Genomic DNA, 17363 nt, shown 5'->3' with positions numbered 1-17363 from the left:
CTATCTAAGATGGCTGGCTTCACAACAACTCATCACAGTCATCTTCCTTAAGCTGTGACATCAGGATTACTCCTGCGTTATAGCAAGGAGCCAGTGCTATAAGGAGACTTCTATTTCCCTGCAGGAGTCAGAGAAGCAGCTGAACCAGTTAGTCAGGATAAAAGCTGTGATAATTAGCAAGGACGCCCGCCGCCATCTGAATCTGAACAGGATTCCTGGGGCTGGAAGTGTGTTTAAGAGTCAGAAGCCTCATTAATCACTGTTGTGTTCTCTTGTGTGAAGTTACCCAGGTCCTGACTCAGTCAGGAAACGGCTCTCTCCTCTGGGAAGCAAAGCTAAGGTGTTCTCTTTTAAGCCCCAGCCGCAGTTCCAGCAAAATGCCAGAAACACAGGAAGTCCTCAGATAATGAATAATTCAAGGAAGGGTGCAGTTACAGCACACGTGGTACAATCACCATTTTCTGCTGGACCATTTTCTAGCTGGAACCACAAATGTGTATTTTTCACTGAGAGCTAAAATATTCAACATGCAATTTTTGTTCAGCATGTAAATAAAGAAATTTGTTTACTTCCATTACAGCAAGACTATGTTAATATGGAGGCAACAAGCTTAATATTCAAATATGAGACATGTTGAATTGTCTTTGCTTGAATGATGAACATTTTGCTGGCTTGACAATTTTAAAAATATATAAAACAAACTTCACAGTATCTAGGTCCTTACATTATTATGACCATGTTGTCTGGGGGAACATTAGGGAAGAATTTCATAAGCACAGTCTTTCACAACAAGACCATTGCCACATACAGAGAATTCTCTTGTAAATCACACAAAAGATGAGTCTTACCACAGTAATTTATTTCTTAAAAATCTAATTTATTGCACTTGTCTTAAAGCACAAACAAAACCAAAAACCTAAATACAGAAAAAAAAGTAGAAAAATCCATCCTAATTTTGTTTAAACTACCCTAAAAAGTAGTCTGTAAGAGCTCTTGACACCAATTTAATATTAACGACCATAGCAAGGAACAGTATTATACAGTAAATAAACAACTAGCAAGCTCAAACCATTAATAAGATGACTTTGAAAAATGTAATACAAAAGTGTCACTATTAAATAATGCCATGGTACTTGAGCATCTGGTGCTTGGAGGGCACAGGGAAGTTGTTCTTTCTCATGTCCTTTCTCCAAAGTAATTGACTTGGGAGTTGCCATAAGATATTTTTAAGCTGAATTTCAGCTTCTTTGGGATCCTCAAGACACCAAGCTATGCTTGCATAAAGCAGACTGGGTTACTGCACAAGCTGATTCCATTACCATCCACTTCCAGACAGGCTAAAAGAATCTCTCTGGGGTAATCTCTGTAGAGAGATGAGCTAGCAAAGAAGCAAACATATAATCTGTAAAAAGGAAATAAATCTGTCCTTCCTGTAGGACTGAGATTCGACTGAGAACTCACAGCCAATACCAAAAGTGCTACTAAAAAAACAAAAAAAAACAAAAAAACCCAAAACAAACAAAAAAAAACAAAAAACAAAAAACAAACAAACAGACAAAAAAACCAAAAAACAAAAAACCCAAAAAACAACAACAAAAAAAACCACACAAACAAACAAACAAAAAAACCCCGATAACTTGGTTCTCACTCCACCAATTCACATTCTCACCTTGCACCATGTTTGTTCCAAGTTCAGTGCAGTACATGCATGAACTATTCTGAAAGAGAACAGAGGTTAAAAAGAAAACACATCCTTTTCCATTTCTGTTAAGTTCTGAGAACAGAAACATTCCCAATTTTCAACTCTTGGCCTTTCCTGAAGCTGGCTCTTTTACAGTATTGGTTAGTAGCTGCTTAAAACATTCTGATGATTTATAAGCTTAGAACAAACACAAAATAACTCCTCCACCTACATACTGAACTCAGGTTCTCTCATCTACAGTTCTATTGCTTAAAAAAGATGAGGTATCCTTCAAAGAAGATTTAGTATAAAGAAAAATAAACTGCAATGATTAACTTAAGGTTACTTCCCAGTTCATCACATACTTCTGTTGCAACATCTGTTAAGTATAAGACACTTCAAAATTTAGCTAACATAGCTAAAAACAGAATATTGTTAAGTATTTTCTCACAATATCACAATTTTTATGGGATATATAGGTAATTCTATCAATTACCATTTTATTCTTAATACATCTAAGTTTGGTACTCAAAACAATATGAGTCCAAATGTTAAAGCACTGACTGGAGGCACAAATACAGCACAACAGGAATTATGACAGCTGCCTTGTACATTCCTGCTTTGTACTACAAGCCCAACAAGCGACCTCTTCTTATTCCAAACTGGGTCTCACCCCAAAAACTGTCAGCTCCCTGATGGCTATGGAAATGGGAAAAACTCCCCCTGATATTAGGTGTAATCCAAACCTCTACCTTGTGAACGAATCCCAAATTATGAACAAAATTTCTGGAAATGGAAGGTAGTATAGCCTTGCAATTATTTATATGGAAATGGATCAAACTCAGTTCATTCTAACAATACTGTGTAAACATGATGTTTTCAGATCTTGCTAAGAAATACTTCACCAAATTTTCTTCCATGCTATAAGGAAAAGTAATTCTAAATACATGTACAAGAGTCAGGGAGTGAATGATCCCACCAGTATAGTATGGAATTCCAAATACAAGAAGAAATTGAGAAATGCTTAATGTTTCCACTGTAGAGAAATATTTAATGCAACAGAATTCCTTCTCAAAATCAGTACATTAGTTGCATGCTGTTGTGAAGTACTCACTTTCATTGCTAGTAAGGTTAACTTAAGAGCTATATTTCCAAAGGAGCTTCTACAAGTAGTATGGTATAACAATTGCAGTATGCCACACCTAAAGAGTCTCCCAAAAGATATGTAACAAACATCAGAACTCACAGCTTGGGGGCTATTTAACAAGTCAGTTTTCCAATACAAAAGTGCTAATATCACAGGTCCAATAAGTGGCTTTTAGATCAAATATTCTGTACATACATTACAGAAATTCTGTCCTCCTGTTTTTTTCTTCACTGCTTCACAAGCTTGACAGACTTCATATTACTTCCCATTCATCTTCCAAATCATCAGGGTGAAGCAGAACAGAGGTGTCATTATTTTTCTGCAAACTGTGTGAATGGCTAAATGTCTTAGTGAGGCGCTGGAGCAGAGATCCTGAAGTACTGATCGCCCACAGTTCATCTAGAGGGGTCACTGCAAAGCATAAATTATCCATCTTTTAATTACAGCAGTAGGTTCCAATTCTAAACATTGAACAAATAATATTTAGATCTGTTTCCCCAATTATACCCAGAGAAGGTTTTTACTAATGTGATAAAAACACCCTTGGTGAAACACAGTATGTTCAGCTCTCCCTGCATATGGTCAGCTTGAGCACCATCAGGTAGAACTCAAAGCAGACATCACAGTATTTTGGACAGACTGTGATGCAGAACCAACTTGCCTGTTAAACGTGAGACATTCCCAGGAATTTTCTTCCAGTAGTCCCCTGCAGGATTCTTGTCAGTGATGCCGTATCGGCGCGCGACGTCTCCATTGGGGCAGTGTGCCCACACAGTCCTGCTGCTTAGAGCCAGCTGGCAGGCCTGCAAACCTACAGGGAATTGGACATGAGGAGGGAATAATCAGGCTTTCCTAGACACTAAATACACTGGCAGAAAGTACTTTGAGAGCAGACATTAAGACTATAATAGCTTTTATGTATTCTTACACGAAGCAGTGCCACACACAGTGTGGCAAAAGAAGTGTGAACAAAAACCTTTTTAACTGCTGACTTGGTACTCCTTGCATCTATTGGCCATAAGGGTTACCCCAGTTTGGAAGTAATTTTTTATGTGGCCACAGCCACAAGCAACATCCAGTTAGAGGATCTTCGTAACACGCTTTTGGAGCCCCCACTGTATGTGACTACCACATGGGGAATAAGCCAACAATTACAATCTTAATTTGTCTAAAATGGTTAACATTACAGACATTGTGGACTCTTGCCCCCTCTTCACAAGAGTACTCTGCAACTAAGTGCCATGAGTTAATGCAGTGACAAATACTTAAAAAGCACACAGCATCAATGCACAGTTATTTAGCAGGAAACAAATCAAATGTAGTTTTATTTAAAGCCAGTGCAAAAGTGTCATTGCCTAATCTACAACATATCCAACACACAGGATTAGTAGAAAGATGTGCAAAATAGTTTTTATTACCCACATCTAGGTAGAAACCTCATGTGATATCACAATCAAATACAAAACCCCACAGCACAAGAGTCTCCCTACTGCTTAGGAATTCTGCTTTAGTTTTAACTGAAAGGGAACTGTACCACTTACTGAGTGGCAGCAGCCTGAAATAACACAACAGAAATTCATCTTAAAAAATCGTATTTCTCCCAGTTAAATACTTGGTGTTTTTAAGTAAAACCAAGGTCCTCTTTAAAAGATAACCCTTATCAAACACATGATGGCAAAAAATAAAAAAATTAAGCATTACTGTCCAATTTAAAAAGCAACACAGAAAACAAAACAAATCCACTGAGATAACAGCAGAAATAAGGAACTGATGCATTGATTTTTACCTGGTACATGTTCCCAGTCAGTACCTACAGGCATTTCATCTGTAATTCCAACTCGTACGTGGACATTCCATTTGCTATCAATTGCCCACAACATCTGATCATTTGGACTTGAATGAATGCTGACCAAGTTGATTCCTACTGGCTATAAAAATTAAGCACAGTATTTAAACTTTGTACTATTGTATCTTTGTACTATTGTAGCATTTGTTTTTCTCAGAAGTACACAAGAGAAGCAAAATATTTACCAGATACTGAAGACAGGGAGAAATGCAACTGGTATTTTATGTGCTATTGCACTTATAAAATGATCAATTTTATAAGCACTTAACCCCTTTGTAAGTACAAAAGGAACATCAATGAATGCATCATTACTGATTATGATATTCATGTTTCATGTTCAGTATATTCAAGTTTAATAATGTTATGAGAGGTATTTGCTTAACCACTGCTATTCCAATCAGATACAGTTTCAACTGCAAGTTGGAAGAGGGAACTCTTCCAATGAAATACACCAAATGCAGTATTTTCCTCCTGCCTGACAGAAAGCTTTCCAACCATTAAATCGGCACTTTATTTCTAAGCGTATTCCAAAGCAGACCATTTCTAGAGTCTGAATGTCTCCTCTTTGCAATGAAATGATGATCTGCCTCCTTGCCTGTACTCCTTTCTACAGGAATACTGCCATGGAACTCACTGCAGAGCACCACAGTACTGGAGCTGCCACACTTGCAGGAGAGGATTCCCAACACTACCCACTGGCAAACACAAGTGAAACACACTTCCCATTCTGCTCCCAGGTATGTCCTTACTCCACCTGCTTCCACAGAGATTTGCCTTAACTGCTGTTCAAAATCAGCAGTCCTGACGTAACAACATGATTTTGTAGCAAAATATATCATCCAATCAGGTTGCATGACTGCAAATATCCTGCAAAACATGTACTTTGAATAAAACATGGATATTAAATAAAGACGTTTTTCTCCACATCAGCCTAGAAAAACACTGCAGAAGACAGTATGATGTCTGAAATACATCATCTCCTCACAAAGCAGCACTGCATTTCCTGCTTTAGCCTCATGGGTATAAGCTGAATTTCCAGAGTGCTGAATAGAAGAACAAGTAGTTCTCTGTATGTATAAACCAAGGGATACAAAAGCATGATCTGCATGTATATAGAAGCACACAACCCAGTCCCAGATGGGCCTTCTGTGTACATAACAGTTACCTAGTTTTGCTTTTAAAATTCTGGTGCTGACTTGGGTCTGACCAAGCTACAAACAAGTCTCACTTGCATCACCAAATCAATCCTGTCTATTCAAGGCCCTTGACAAATTATCTTCTCATTAGGTATTTGCCCTCTGTTGGAAGCCTGAGGCTGGTAAAGGCTTGATCGAGTATTCACCTGTGGTCACAGTAAATTCACAAGTGGCTGCAGTTTGAACACTTAAAAGTAAAGCCACTAATTGTCTTGAAAAGCACTGACTACATAGAATACATAGCTGCTTAGCCACTTTCAGATTGGTACTAAACTACTGTCTTGAACAAAAACCTCAATCAACAAAAAAAACCCCCCAAAAAACAAACCAAACCAAAAAACAACAAAACAAACCCAAACAAAAAACAAAAAACCACTCCAAAAGAACTCCAAACATATCCAAAACCAACTGAGCAACCCATCAAATGCCCAAACCACACTAAAAAGAGAACACCCCAAAAACCCACACAGTTTTCCCATTTGTATTTTCTGCTCCTTTGCTGGGAGTGATCCTTACTCCTGGCCCACTTTTCATTTCTCCCCTCCATTTTTTACTTGCTTCTTTCTACAGCCACCTTGTCTCTCACTCCCCACTTGTCCCTGCTCACCTCCCCAAACTGCTGCCATGGCACACTGCCTCACTCCTGCACAGCTTCCTGCTCCATCACATCCCTCATCACACTTGTGCTCTTTCAGTTCCTTGTTTTCACACAACAGAGCTGGGCAGTCATTAGCTTGTGCAGGCTGAAGTACTGTGTGAACAGGAGACCTTTGCCTTTCATCTTTTTTTTATATTTTATTTTTAAAAATCCACTTATCTCCTTCTTACTGTGTTCTTCTAAATAGCCACATCTTTCCCAGATTTAGGACACTGTCACCTTTCCCCCATGTCCCTCACACCATAAGCTGACAGTCTGCCTGTCTATGCTCTGCAATACACTTCATGTTCCAACCAGGGTCCATCCCAAACTGTGCCTGACACCTTGGTGAGATTTTGTTGCTGAGCTGTTGTGATTTCTGCACCTTGCTCACCATTCTCTTACATCAGGACCCCATGCCTCTCTTCTACTGTCATTTGTCTAGAACAGAGTTCTCTGAGAAAGAGCTGGAGGAATATTTCCATCCAAAAAGACCTACTTAGGTAGCAGGTTTAGTGCTTAAACCTACTACCTAAGCCTGTGCATTATTACAGATTTACAGGTAGTGGAAGCCAAGAAAAGCAGAGGAAACACCCAAAAGGAGAGCCACAAAAGGAGTTGCATGAATCTCAGCTAAATTGCTCTTGATACCACTGCAGGCTCAAGTGTAATCAAAGCAATTACTTCCACCCTATTCTGTACCACCAACACATCTAAGAAACAAATGACAATCACCAAATTCAAACTAATGTGTTTAAAAGCTTGGCCAATTAGTTCTCATTCTCTGCTTTACTAAGTGAGCTCATGTCATCCTTAAGTTTCCCTACCTCTCTGGGTATTTCACTTCCAGCTTCTCTTCCTTCTTCAGGCGACTCAGCTCTTTCTGATAACCTCTCGTCAATAAAACAATCCTCTCACTCCTACTGCAAAGGATCCAGGCAATTCCTCTACCCCCCAGCTATCTGCTGTGGAACAGCCAGTAAAAGACACAACTGACAGGACACATAGTGACATCATTATATACAGCAGCTTTTGGCACAAACCAGGGACAAGCCACTGGAAACAAATACAGGCAATTCTTAGAGCCTGTTGCAAAGGTCTGACTTCTGGATTATTCCTTACACAGAAAGCAGCCATCTACAACAAGAAGGTACTCTCATGGCTACTACAGTAAGGTGGATAAAATTAATTTTATTGGACATAGTGTACTATTTTCTTAGAACAATTATGCTGATATTATCTCAGATATCTCCCATTTTCACGAAGTTTTAATTAACATAAGCATGCTTTAAGTATAGGTTACATAACAAGAAAATCTATACAGCTGCAGTTAAAGGTTAAATAGAATTCTCTCACTGCACTAAAGAGAGAGATCTCTGCAAATATATAAATCTTCTGATAGCATTTCAGAGACTGATAACCATGAAAATTGATGAAGTATTTCAGTGTAGCCTTTACTCAGGTGGTTTAACTTCCACAGCATTCATGAGATTTATAAACCTTGACTGTGAAACATGTCTTATTTGTAATTTACTGAAGAATCTGTAACTTTAAAGAACTTTGCACCAGTCTTTCAGCCTTCCTGCTCTGATGCACCAAACTCTGTGTATACATTTATCCACAATATAATCACCACTGTGAGAGATCAACCTGTTATGGATCATTCACAGATCCAGTGCTATTTGATAAAAAATTGTGGAACACTGTTTTTCTATTACTTGGGTTACCAAACATTTCTGAACTCTAAAAATCTCACAAGTCTGACTGCTCTAGCCAGTCAGATCTGAATGCAGATTCCCCCATCCTCTGGTCTTGTGTCTTGGCTACAAACAGCCCAGTCACTCTCTGTCTTCTGATATGAAGAATTTCCCATCAGGACCATGGACTGCAACACTCTCAACTATGTCCTTTTCAACATAAAACCAATATACTAAGAGCTGTGGATGTATTTGTTGTCTGCCACAAATAAGAACAATGAAAACCAGCTTGCCACATGTCTGTTGTGAAAGCAGTGTTGATAAAATAAAATAAACTTGAATTAATCACCTAACTGGCAAATTGTTAAATTATATCAAGAAACTATGTCTATGCTAAATATATTTAGGTTATCGAGTTGTCCATTAGCTTTATAATTCTGCACAAGAATTCTTTCTGCAAACCACAGAGAAGTAAGTTTCAGTGTAAGAATTTAACTTACACAATAGTATCAAACAAAACCCAAAGTAAAAACTAACACATTCCCCCCCCACAGTCTCCCTACATTACCACTCAAAAGCTTAGTCTTATTGGTCACAGCTGAACCTAAATGGTTAAAGTTCCTTGTCAAAGAAGAAAGGACAAACACACGTACATAAAAAAGGCACCAGAACATTTTCCACGTCACTTTTCAGGAGCACAGAGTCCACATACCAGTAAACCTCCACTATCTCTGTTCTGCTGCAAATATCCAGGATAAGGAAGACTAAACACAACATTATCAGTCTGTCCAAGCCCAGTCCTTTTTGTAACAGCTTGGTGTTACATTCAGCACATAGGTTCTCCTTGCCTTCAAAAGACAATCAGAAACACCTTCAGCTGGTCCAGGCCAGGCTGTAAGAAGGTCACATCAGGGATACTTCTCACACTCTTGAGCATTATGAGTGTATCAGACTAATCTATTTTCATCACCAACAATATCCAGGCCCTCCTAATGAGGATAACAAAGAAAGAATGCAACTTAGAGAGACTCCCCCAAGACAGGCCTATTTACACATTATTTTCTGCAGTCCATTTAAATGAAGGTTGTAAAGCCCTTCCATCATTAGCTTGCTAAATTAAGTGCTGCTTTTTTCTCTGCAGAGAAGTTCAAGGCAAAATACAGGAGCAGGAAAGATGAATCTGTGTTTGGTCTTCCTCGATGCCAAGCGTACACATCCTTTAACGAATCTGCATTTGGTCCTCCTTGATGCCAAGCGTACATGTTCTTTCAACAAAGCTGGCATTAAATTGTCAGAAAAATGTAACTGTTCATTGTCTGTAAAACCTGTGCATTATTTTCCTCAGAAGCCTTAGAACAACAGCAGGACCCTTTGCACAACTCTCTGCCTTTTGTGGATAAAAGGGACAAAGGCCTTAGCTGGGTATTTCCAACCAAGGAAATATCTCTTTTCTATGACTAGCACCATCTGGAAAACAAAGCAAAGCCAAGGAGTAAATCTCTTGACCTCCTACTAACTCAAAACTTTTAATTCCAAAGTTTTTTCTTGAAGAAACATAGGAACGACAACAACACATGGTATCAAATCATAGAAAAGATCAAACCAAACCCATGTAACTACTCAACATGCTCTCAACAGAATCATAAAATACTTCAAAAATACTCAGCACAACTGAGTACTTAGAAGTATCTCAGAAGCAAGTAAAAAAAGAATTAATTTAAATTTCAAGTAACCAGATTAAAGACCATACAAACTCCAGGCCTACTCAGGTTTGCCCAGCTGTCTTCTGGTCACACCATTTTATAACTAAGATTATAAACTGTAATGTAGAAAATAAACCCTCTGTAATTATAATACTACAGGTATTTTTAATAATGTACTGAATAACTGAACTGTTAGGAGAATAAGAATGAATTACTTCTAGAAATGTGTGTTAAGTAAACATTAAGTTTAAATTCCCAGGAAACAGAACATAATTCAACACTAGGTAATAAAAACCTTGTATAAACAAAGATGAGTAACCAAGTATTTTATTTTTATAAACACACTTTTAATGAGCATCAGTGAAACACCCTCTCATGCAGCCTATGCCCTTAAAGTGCTCCTCTTTAGTTTCTGAAATTTAAATACTTTACCAAGGAGAGAAAGTTTTTTTGGGGGGGTTATAGGGAGGGGCCTTCAAGCTCCTAGTTCAAGGACAAAGGGTCTGATGGGTCCAGCAGATACCCCAGGATGTCTCCTTACTCTGTGCAACCACAGCTCATACCTGCTAAATCATGATGATCATCCTCTATCCATGAATTTCTATACCATGGTGCTTTTATTTTTGACTAGAGTAACTCTGAAAACCACTCAAAACTTAATGATAGTTGTGGTTACTTTATTTGTTCAACTGAATGTCAAATATATTTCTTCATCTCTCTGAAGAATAATTAAATATCTAATTCAGTGTTAACTAACCAAAATACGGGAATATTGGAAGAGTTGCAGGTATGAGGGAAGTTCCAAGTAATGACCAAACTGAACTATGAAAACTGAAGGTTCTCTTTCCCACAATTGTTGTTTTAAGCCAGTCTTGTCAAAAAGCAAATACACCACCTTGAGATCACATTTTAGAAGGACATGGGAGGATTGCCTACTGAATTTTCTGGGTGTACTGCACTTTGGGCACTTCCAGTGATCTGAAGCTTCTGGTGCTGATAAAAACTGCTATCTCCCATGACAGGCCACATGCACACTCTTCTGAACACGGTGATAGCAGTGCCTTAAAACAACTATCAGAAGGCTAAAACTCCAAAGCAGCAAAATACATTGAAATATAATGACAGCAGTTTTCTTAACTAGCAACAAGGAGGAAGATAATAAGCACTATGCTCAGCAATGGAATCAGTGTGAGACAACTTCAGAACAAATACTGAAATTGCATTTTTTCAGTGTCTAAAAGCACCTTTTATGTAACTTACAATTACGCAAGATAGGCATGCCTGTGAAGAACAGCACACACTTGAACTTAAACATTATGGCATTCTAAATCAGCTAAACAAAAGACACACCTGCAGAGGCTTTGATCTCCTATACTTATTTGCAACCCACCTTGAGACAGCTGCTCTTACAACTGCCAAACTGCTTTCTCTACATCATCTTGAAAAGTGCAGTCCTCCAGGAAAATCTTCTCCCTATTAATGTCTTCAGAGGCCTCACATGAGTGAAGATACATAGAACTACAGACTAGTTAGTCTGGTCTAGAGAGAACCAGGCCTAATGAGCGTATTACTTCTCCAACTCAAGCAGACTTTGGTTAATAAAAGATACTTCCCCTGAATCTCATCTCAGCACTCCAAAATAGAACTCATAGTAACTCAGATGTCTGTGCAATGGCTGAGCAATGCAAGCTGGTCCATGCTAGCAAAAACCAGTGGATTTGGAAAGAACAGGCAAGAGGATATTGCATTGGAAAGAAGAGACTTCCATGACAAGGATGTTCAAAAGTAGCACAGATGATTCTGAAGTAAAAGCTATAAAATATTTTCAACAGAAGAATTTCCTTCCCCTCTAAATATTCAGTTCTTGAAGACAGTTTCAAACAAACCCTTCCTACATTTCAGCTTAATGGCAAAATCTGCTCTCGAGAACTGCTCACCACTTCCTCCTCTAAGTACCACTTAGTGCAGAACCAGCCTTAATAACAGAAATCTCTCTGAGAAATGCAAAAAACAAGCCAGATGCAGAAGAAGAGAGTCCCCAGATCCACATTAAGTGTTCTGTGAGGTAAGCAGAATTTTATCTAAATAAAAGAAACAAAACAAAGATGATGACAACCATTTCTAACAAGTCAACACTCATTTGTAAGGCACAACCAACTCCTTACCTCTTCTTGACATACGTTCAATGTAAGGTATTGAAAAGAAGTTAAACCTATCCTGTATTGATTTTTTTAGAATTACAGATAATTTGCATAAATTCTAAATGGTATTTTTAGACTACCATTTGCTTAGTAGTTTTAATATTTTTGAATGACTGTAAAAGCACGAACAGCCTTAATTTAGTTTTTTGGAAGTCTGCGTGCAAGAAAAAAATAGCTCCTCCTAAGTCAGTAAGAATTTCTGCTAGCTACAAAAATTTCTTTTACCTATGATGTCAAGCTTAAAGTACAGAGACACAATTACCAGGCTGTTTATGGGAAGAGCAATAAATCAAAAGTTCCTCTAACCTGAAACACATAAAATACAGGTGACAATTTTATGGCAAACTAAGTCAAGCAGTGCTCATCTGCTGAGACTCTGGGAACTACAAATGACCAACCAAAGCTTTATGCAGTAGCCAAATGTTTCCTTAAACAAACCCCTCGCACTTCCTAGTTCAGACAAACTATGTGGATATTTAAACAGACCTCTGGATTTAATAACATCGCTTTTTCAATTCTATTCTCAATGAAATTTGGTTACAAATGAGCAAAGAGCAGCAATTAAAGAAGCGACAATAAAATGCCCCTATTTTTAGAGTAAGGCTGATTATTTACAATGAGTAGATGATTAATCACTCATTACAAATATTTGTTCTGTTTTCCTTTAATTTTGTCAGATAAAGTTGTTTATCTGATAGATGACTTAATGTAAATCTGAGAAGGTGGGTTTTCAGGCCAGATTTTAAACTGTGGGAAGTAAGGGTTATTCAAGATCAGATTTTGCCTCAGCATCCTTTTCAGAAGGTACCAGAAATCAAAGCTGAAATGTTCAAAGAATTATTCTTAAAGAGTTCATCCTGGGAGGACCTTTGAAATTAATTTAAAGACTCTTACCTTTTGATCAAGCTCTACTCTTTAATAATCTAAATTAGTCTATACTAATTTTCTATTTTATTTTTAGTTATTGTTCCTTTAGGCAAGAATCAGAAAAGCATTAAATCATAATAAATATACAGACACATTAAAAGATACTCTGTATTATCTATATAAATAATATTTGTATTTCCTGTGTTTTTTAAATTAATTTTTTTATATATGTAAAAATTTGTATGTATTTTGAGACATGCTACAATAGATTATAGTTTTATCCTGCATGCTAACAACAGAATGGAAGAACATTTTCTATATCCTGGTCTAAAATAATTTCATCAAAGCATTTTGATCAGTTTTGTCAATGTCCTTGAAGCAGCTTCCAAAAAGCTGCTTAACTACGTAATTATTTTACTTCTAAGACTGCAGAACCAAATTGATGAATCACAGAAAACAGCTATATATAAACTACCACTGTTCAAGATACTCAATGACAATGATGTCATCATTAGATGACATCAGCCACTTCTGAAATACTGGGTAAAATAAAAAAGAAGGAGGAGAGCAAACATACAATGTTATTCTTCATCTCAAGAGGTGCTTCAGTAAGGCGGTACAGAGGGAAGACTAAATGAGAACGTGTTTAGTCTTGATATAAGAAAAAAAATACAGCCATCACAGAGCAAAAGACTGAACTTAAATTATATTCACTCATTTTAGCATGAGCAAAATCTCATCAAAACTGAAGTCTCTGAATACCTTTGTGGAGTTATGCAAAGATGAATGCTGTGCAACTGCAGCACTCCTTTAAGGAGAAGTGGCACCATAAAAGCAGAGTCTGCAGCTGCTTACAAGCTGCTCCTGAGTCATGAGATCTGGGATAGACAAGTCATATTGACTCTGACATTTACTAGGGAATGAAATATCCATAGTTGGTTTTAAATTACGTTATTTGAGAGTGCTTCTGTACTTGAAGCAAGTGAAAAGCAATTTTGATTTCCTTCTTCAAACAGAAAATGGCTGAATCCTTCAGAAATACTTATTACAGTATTTCTGCTGTTCTGAACGTAAGAGCAAAGCAGCATGAACTGTGTCAAAGTCAATTAAGGGACAGAACAGTAAGGTGTTCCTAATAATTAAACACTGATCACTTAATAGCTCACTCCTCAGACATCATGTTATATTTGTTTTCCAAATACTAAGTTAGTATGTGGAAATACTTTTAAAGTTCACATATTTTCTCATTTTGCATTAAGCCTCTGCAAAAGCATGAATGGCTGCTCCTTTAGTGACTTGTTTTAAAATGCTGGAATTGACTCAAAACAAGCATGTAATCTGTAAGTTTTCATATTCTCTGCAAGCAATGTTTGAAATCTTGCCCCTTTGTATTGACTCATTAAATTTGTCATGTCAGGAGTTGGCAAGATAACAGGAAAGGGAATGACACTGCTCTGGCTATTAGAAGGTTATAATTTTTGGAAGGCAACATCATCCAGCTTTGTTGATAAGATAATGGGAAATAATTTGATTTTCGACCTTGTCCACTTTCTACTTAAGGAAGTCACTGCCAAATCATGAGCCACAGCAAATCCCAATTCTTATAAACACCTCTGTATTAAGTAATTTATTCTACTTCAGTGGAGGAGTAGAGAATTGCCTAGTACAGAGAAAATAGTATCAGCATAGAGAAACAGTTTTTGGGGCTATTTTCCTGGATAGACCTTTGGAAAGAAGTCAGTACACAAGTTTATTTTCTGTCTCTTGGCAAATTGAGTTTAAATGGAATGTTTCTTCCTCTTTTTTTTTTAAGAATACTGCCTTTATGGGAGACATCACTGACACCTTCAGTCTCCTCTTCCTGCTGCCCTACTCCCTTGCTAGCAGGGACAATGTGTTACATTGGAAGACCTACTTGCAGCACACCAAGAACAAGCACTGCAACCAAGGCCTTTTTGCAATTGATATTGGTGCCTATTATTCAGTCTGCCCTGCTATTCTGCAAAACAAGGTACCAGCTCTCCAGAACCACACTCCCTGTACAGAATTCCTCATCTAATCAGTGTTGTGCTAATTGATGGGATGCATATCTGCAGTTTTCATTTCCTTGTTCCCCTGCCCTTCTTTGCTGTTACACCCTGAGATACACATGAGCCAGCAACTGGCTGATGAAAGATAAGAACTAAAAGCAAATTATGTAAAAACCAAATAAATTATTGCAACTCCACTGCCACAGATTTACTTCTATTTCTTAATGTGTACTTTTGAAAGTACCACACATTTCAAAATCTTTAAGAGAAATGCTGTAACCTCATAGAATGTCAATCAAGTATGCAAATACATCCAGTGCTACTGTGCTAGATCAGCACAGTTCAGTTCAAGCAATTTTGTGCCAAGGGGTAAATAATCAGTAGTCAGAGGTCAGCTCCTTTACATCAGTCCCAACCCACAAAAGAAATTACTCCCATTTCATAGATTAACTTGCAAAGTATTAGAGCAGCAATGAAAGCAAGCACTGTGGTTTAAGTAGAGATTAAAAAAGAAAACAACCAAAAACCAAACAACAAACAGATACTGGAGAAACAGATTTTGTCAGTTTTCTGTATTTTCCATATATGCTTCCAGGTTAATTTAGGAAGATTCTTTCAACTCCAATCCTCCCAGCTGGCAGGTAGGAAGGATATAAAAGTTCGCCCATTGAGGAGAGCCTTCCCACATCCTCTGCTCTGTGCTGTTTGCTCATCCAGCCTCTTGCTTAGCACACAGAAGGTACTCCAAGGCATAGCTCATAACTCTGCTATAAAACCTGGCTCTAGTGTTCTTCATGAATTCTAAAATTACTGTTTTATTGTTTAGCATAAAGCTAAACCACCACGTTACAAAGAATTGTAATCAACATTTTACCTGTATAGGTGGCTCAATCATTATCCATGCGGGAAGCATCAAACTTGGGTTAAGAGGTTGAGTTCCTACACGGAAATAAATGCCACCATTGGTGTCACAGGCCCAAACATGCTGATTTCCACAGGTCAAGCTGATCAGCTTTACACCACCTAATAACAAAGAGATTATTAGCAACCTGGCATTTTCCTTTCAAATTCAGCTAATAATCAGAACTTGTATTTAGACTTCATTGTATTAAGCAAGCTTTAAATACAGTCACATAAAAATGATTAAAAGTTAATACAATTTGTGAGAGAATTTAAAAAATTGCTGGATACAATGAACAAAACCAACAGGTAGTGAATATGTGAGAAATTTCTCTTCTAAATCGAAAAAGAAATGTTTTAGTCATAGGAAAGTGCAATTTCTAAAGTACATTATAAAAATGCTATTACAATAACCAAATTCAAGCAGGGAACCATTCCGTGACAAATGCTATCAGTGCCTAGACAAACTTTCACATGACCTAACATGAACTCTACTCCGTAGCTGGCCATGCTTAGAGACTTTTAAAGGTGTTGATCTGCTAATAGAGTCAGCAGAGAACATTCCTAACGTCACCAGCATTTCAAAAATATGAGAGCATATGAGTTATGCATTTCAGTGTTAACATACCAGTGTCACATCTGTAAATAAAGGAACTGATTTTCAAATGGATTTATATTCCCCACTCTACATATTTATAACACTAATCTCAAATGTCCAGCAATATTTCAACTCTGTCAGGACCACGAAAACAAAGCTGCTAAATAAGTGGGCGTTACAATTTTGGTGTGGTTTGTGTTTGGCTTTAGCATAGATTCCTGCAAAGACACTAGAGATGCATACCTCGTATTTCAGACTAAAAAGAACTGCTAAGTTAACTGACTACTGAAACTCTTACTCCTTCGTGTTCATTTTAAAATAGCCATGTGATGTAACGTATCTAACATTTTATTTCCTTCTTTCACCCCATGTTGGACAAAACAAAGCTAAGCAATGGAAAACAAGCTCCAAGAAAGCAGGACTCGAGCAGTACAGATCCATGACAGAAGGAATGCTCTGGTCAGACTCCAAACTAAAGACTCTAAAAATAGGTCTTGCTGGTTAACTGAACATGCCAGTGCTGCTTGGGATATCCCATTCTTGGTAACAATTCTGTTTTCAGGGATGTGAAATTTGGCAACAAATCCTTGTACACTGCATCACACACAGCATTTGTTCAAGAGGGACGTTGAATTTTATCCCACAGAGTGCAAGTTCAGAGTATTTATTTCTGCAGAATTCAATATTCCCATTTATTAGGGCTTGCTGAGGGAAAAGAACAGGAAGCAACAGGACAACATAGCTTTATGTTTTAATTATCTGTAGTGGTTAACATCTCATTAACCAAATTATTTCACTTTCTGAATCACAGGAACAGAAATCAACCTATCTCATCCCAAAACCTCCTTTAATCACACAGC

The 17363-nt window shown here is 37.6% G+C and overlaps 1 protein-coding gene and 1 long non-coding RNA gene across 9 annotated transcripts in view; one reads left to right on the top strand and one right to left on the bottom strand.

Annotated features, from left to right (window-relative positions):
* Positions 1 to 673: 673 nt before the first annotated feature.
* Positions 674 to 17363, bottom strand: part of TECPR2 (tectonin beta-propeller repeat containing 2) — a 42472-nt gene continuing 25782 nt past the window's right edge. For 3 of the 8 annotated variants that reach the window (XM_062495631.1, XM_062495634.1, XM_062495633.1), the window contains 4 exons: positions 15880 to 16028; positions 4615 to 4756; positions 3490 to 3639; positions 675 to 3239 (listed from right to left, as the gene is read on the bottom strand). In XM_062495631.1, the coding sequence (XP_062351615.1) occupies positions 3082 to 3239; positions 3490 to 3639; positions 4615 to 4756; positions 15880 to 16028 (599 nt within the window). In that variant the 3' untranslated portion in view covers positions 675 to 3081. Of the gene's footprint in view, positions 3240 to 3489; positions 3640 to 4614; positions 4757 to 15879; positions 16029 to 17363 lie in introns of all 8 variants that reach the window. The other 5 variants (XR_009933314.1, XR_009933313.1, XR_009933312.1 and 2 more) reach the window with 5 other exon arrangements.
* Positions 11012 to 15204, top strand: LOC134045455 (uncharacterized). Its single transcript, XR_009933301.1, has 2 exons — positions 11012 to 11972; positions 14789 to 15204. It is a non-coding gene; the product is annotated as an uncharacterized LOC134045455 (long non-coding RNA).

This window comes from Cinclus cinclus, chromosome 6 (genome assembly GCF_963662255.1).
Source record: "Cinclus cinclus chromosome 6, bCinCin1.1, whole genome shotgun sequence".
In the NCBI taxonomy this organism is placed as follows: Eukaryota; Metazoa; Chordata; class Aves; order Passeriformes; family Cinclidae; genus Cinclus; species Cinclus cinclus.
The sequence above is the reverse complement of the archived record's forward strand: the minus strand, read 5'-3'. Positions and strand labels throughout refer to the sequence as shown.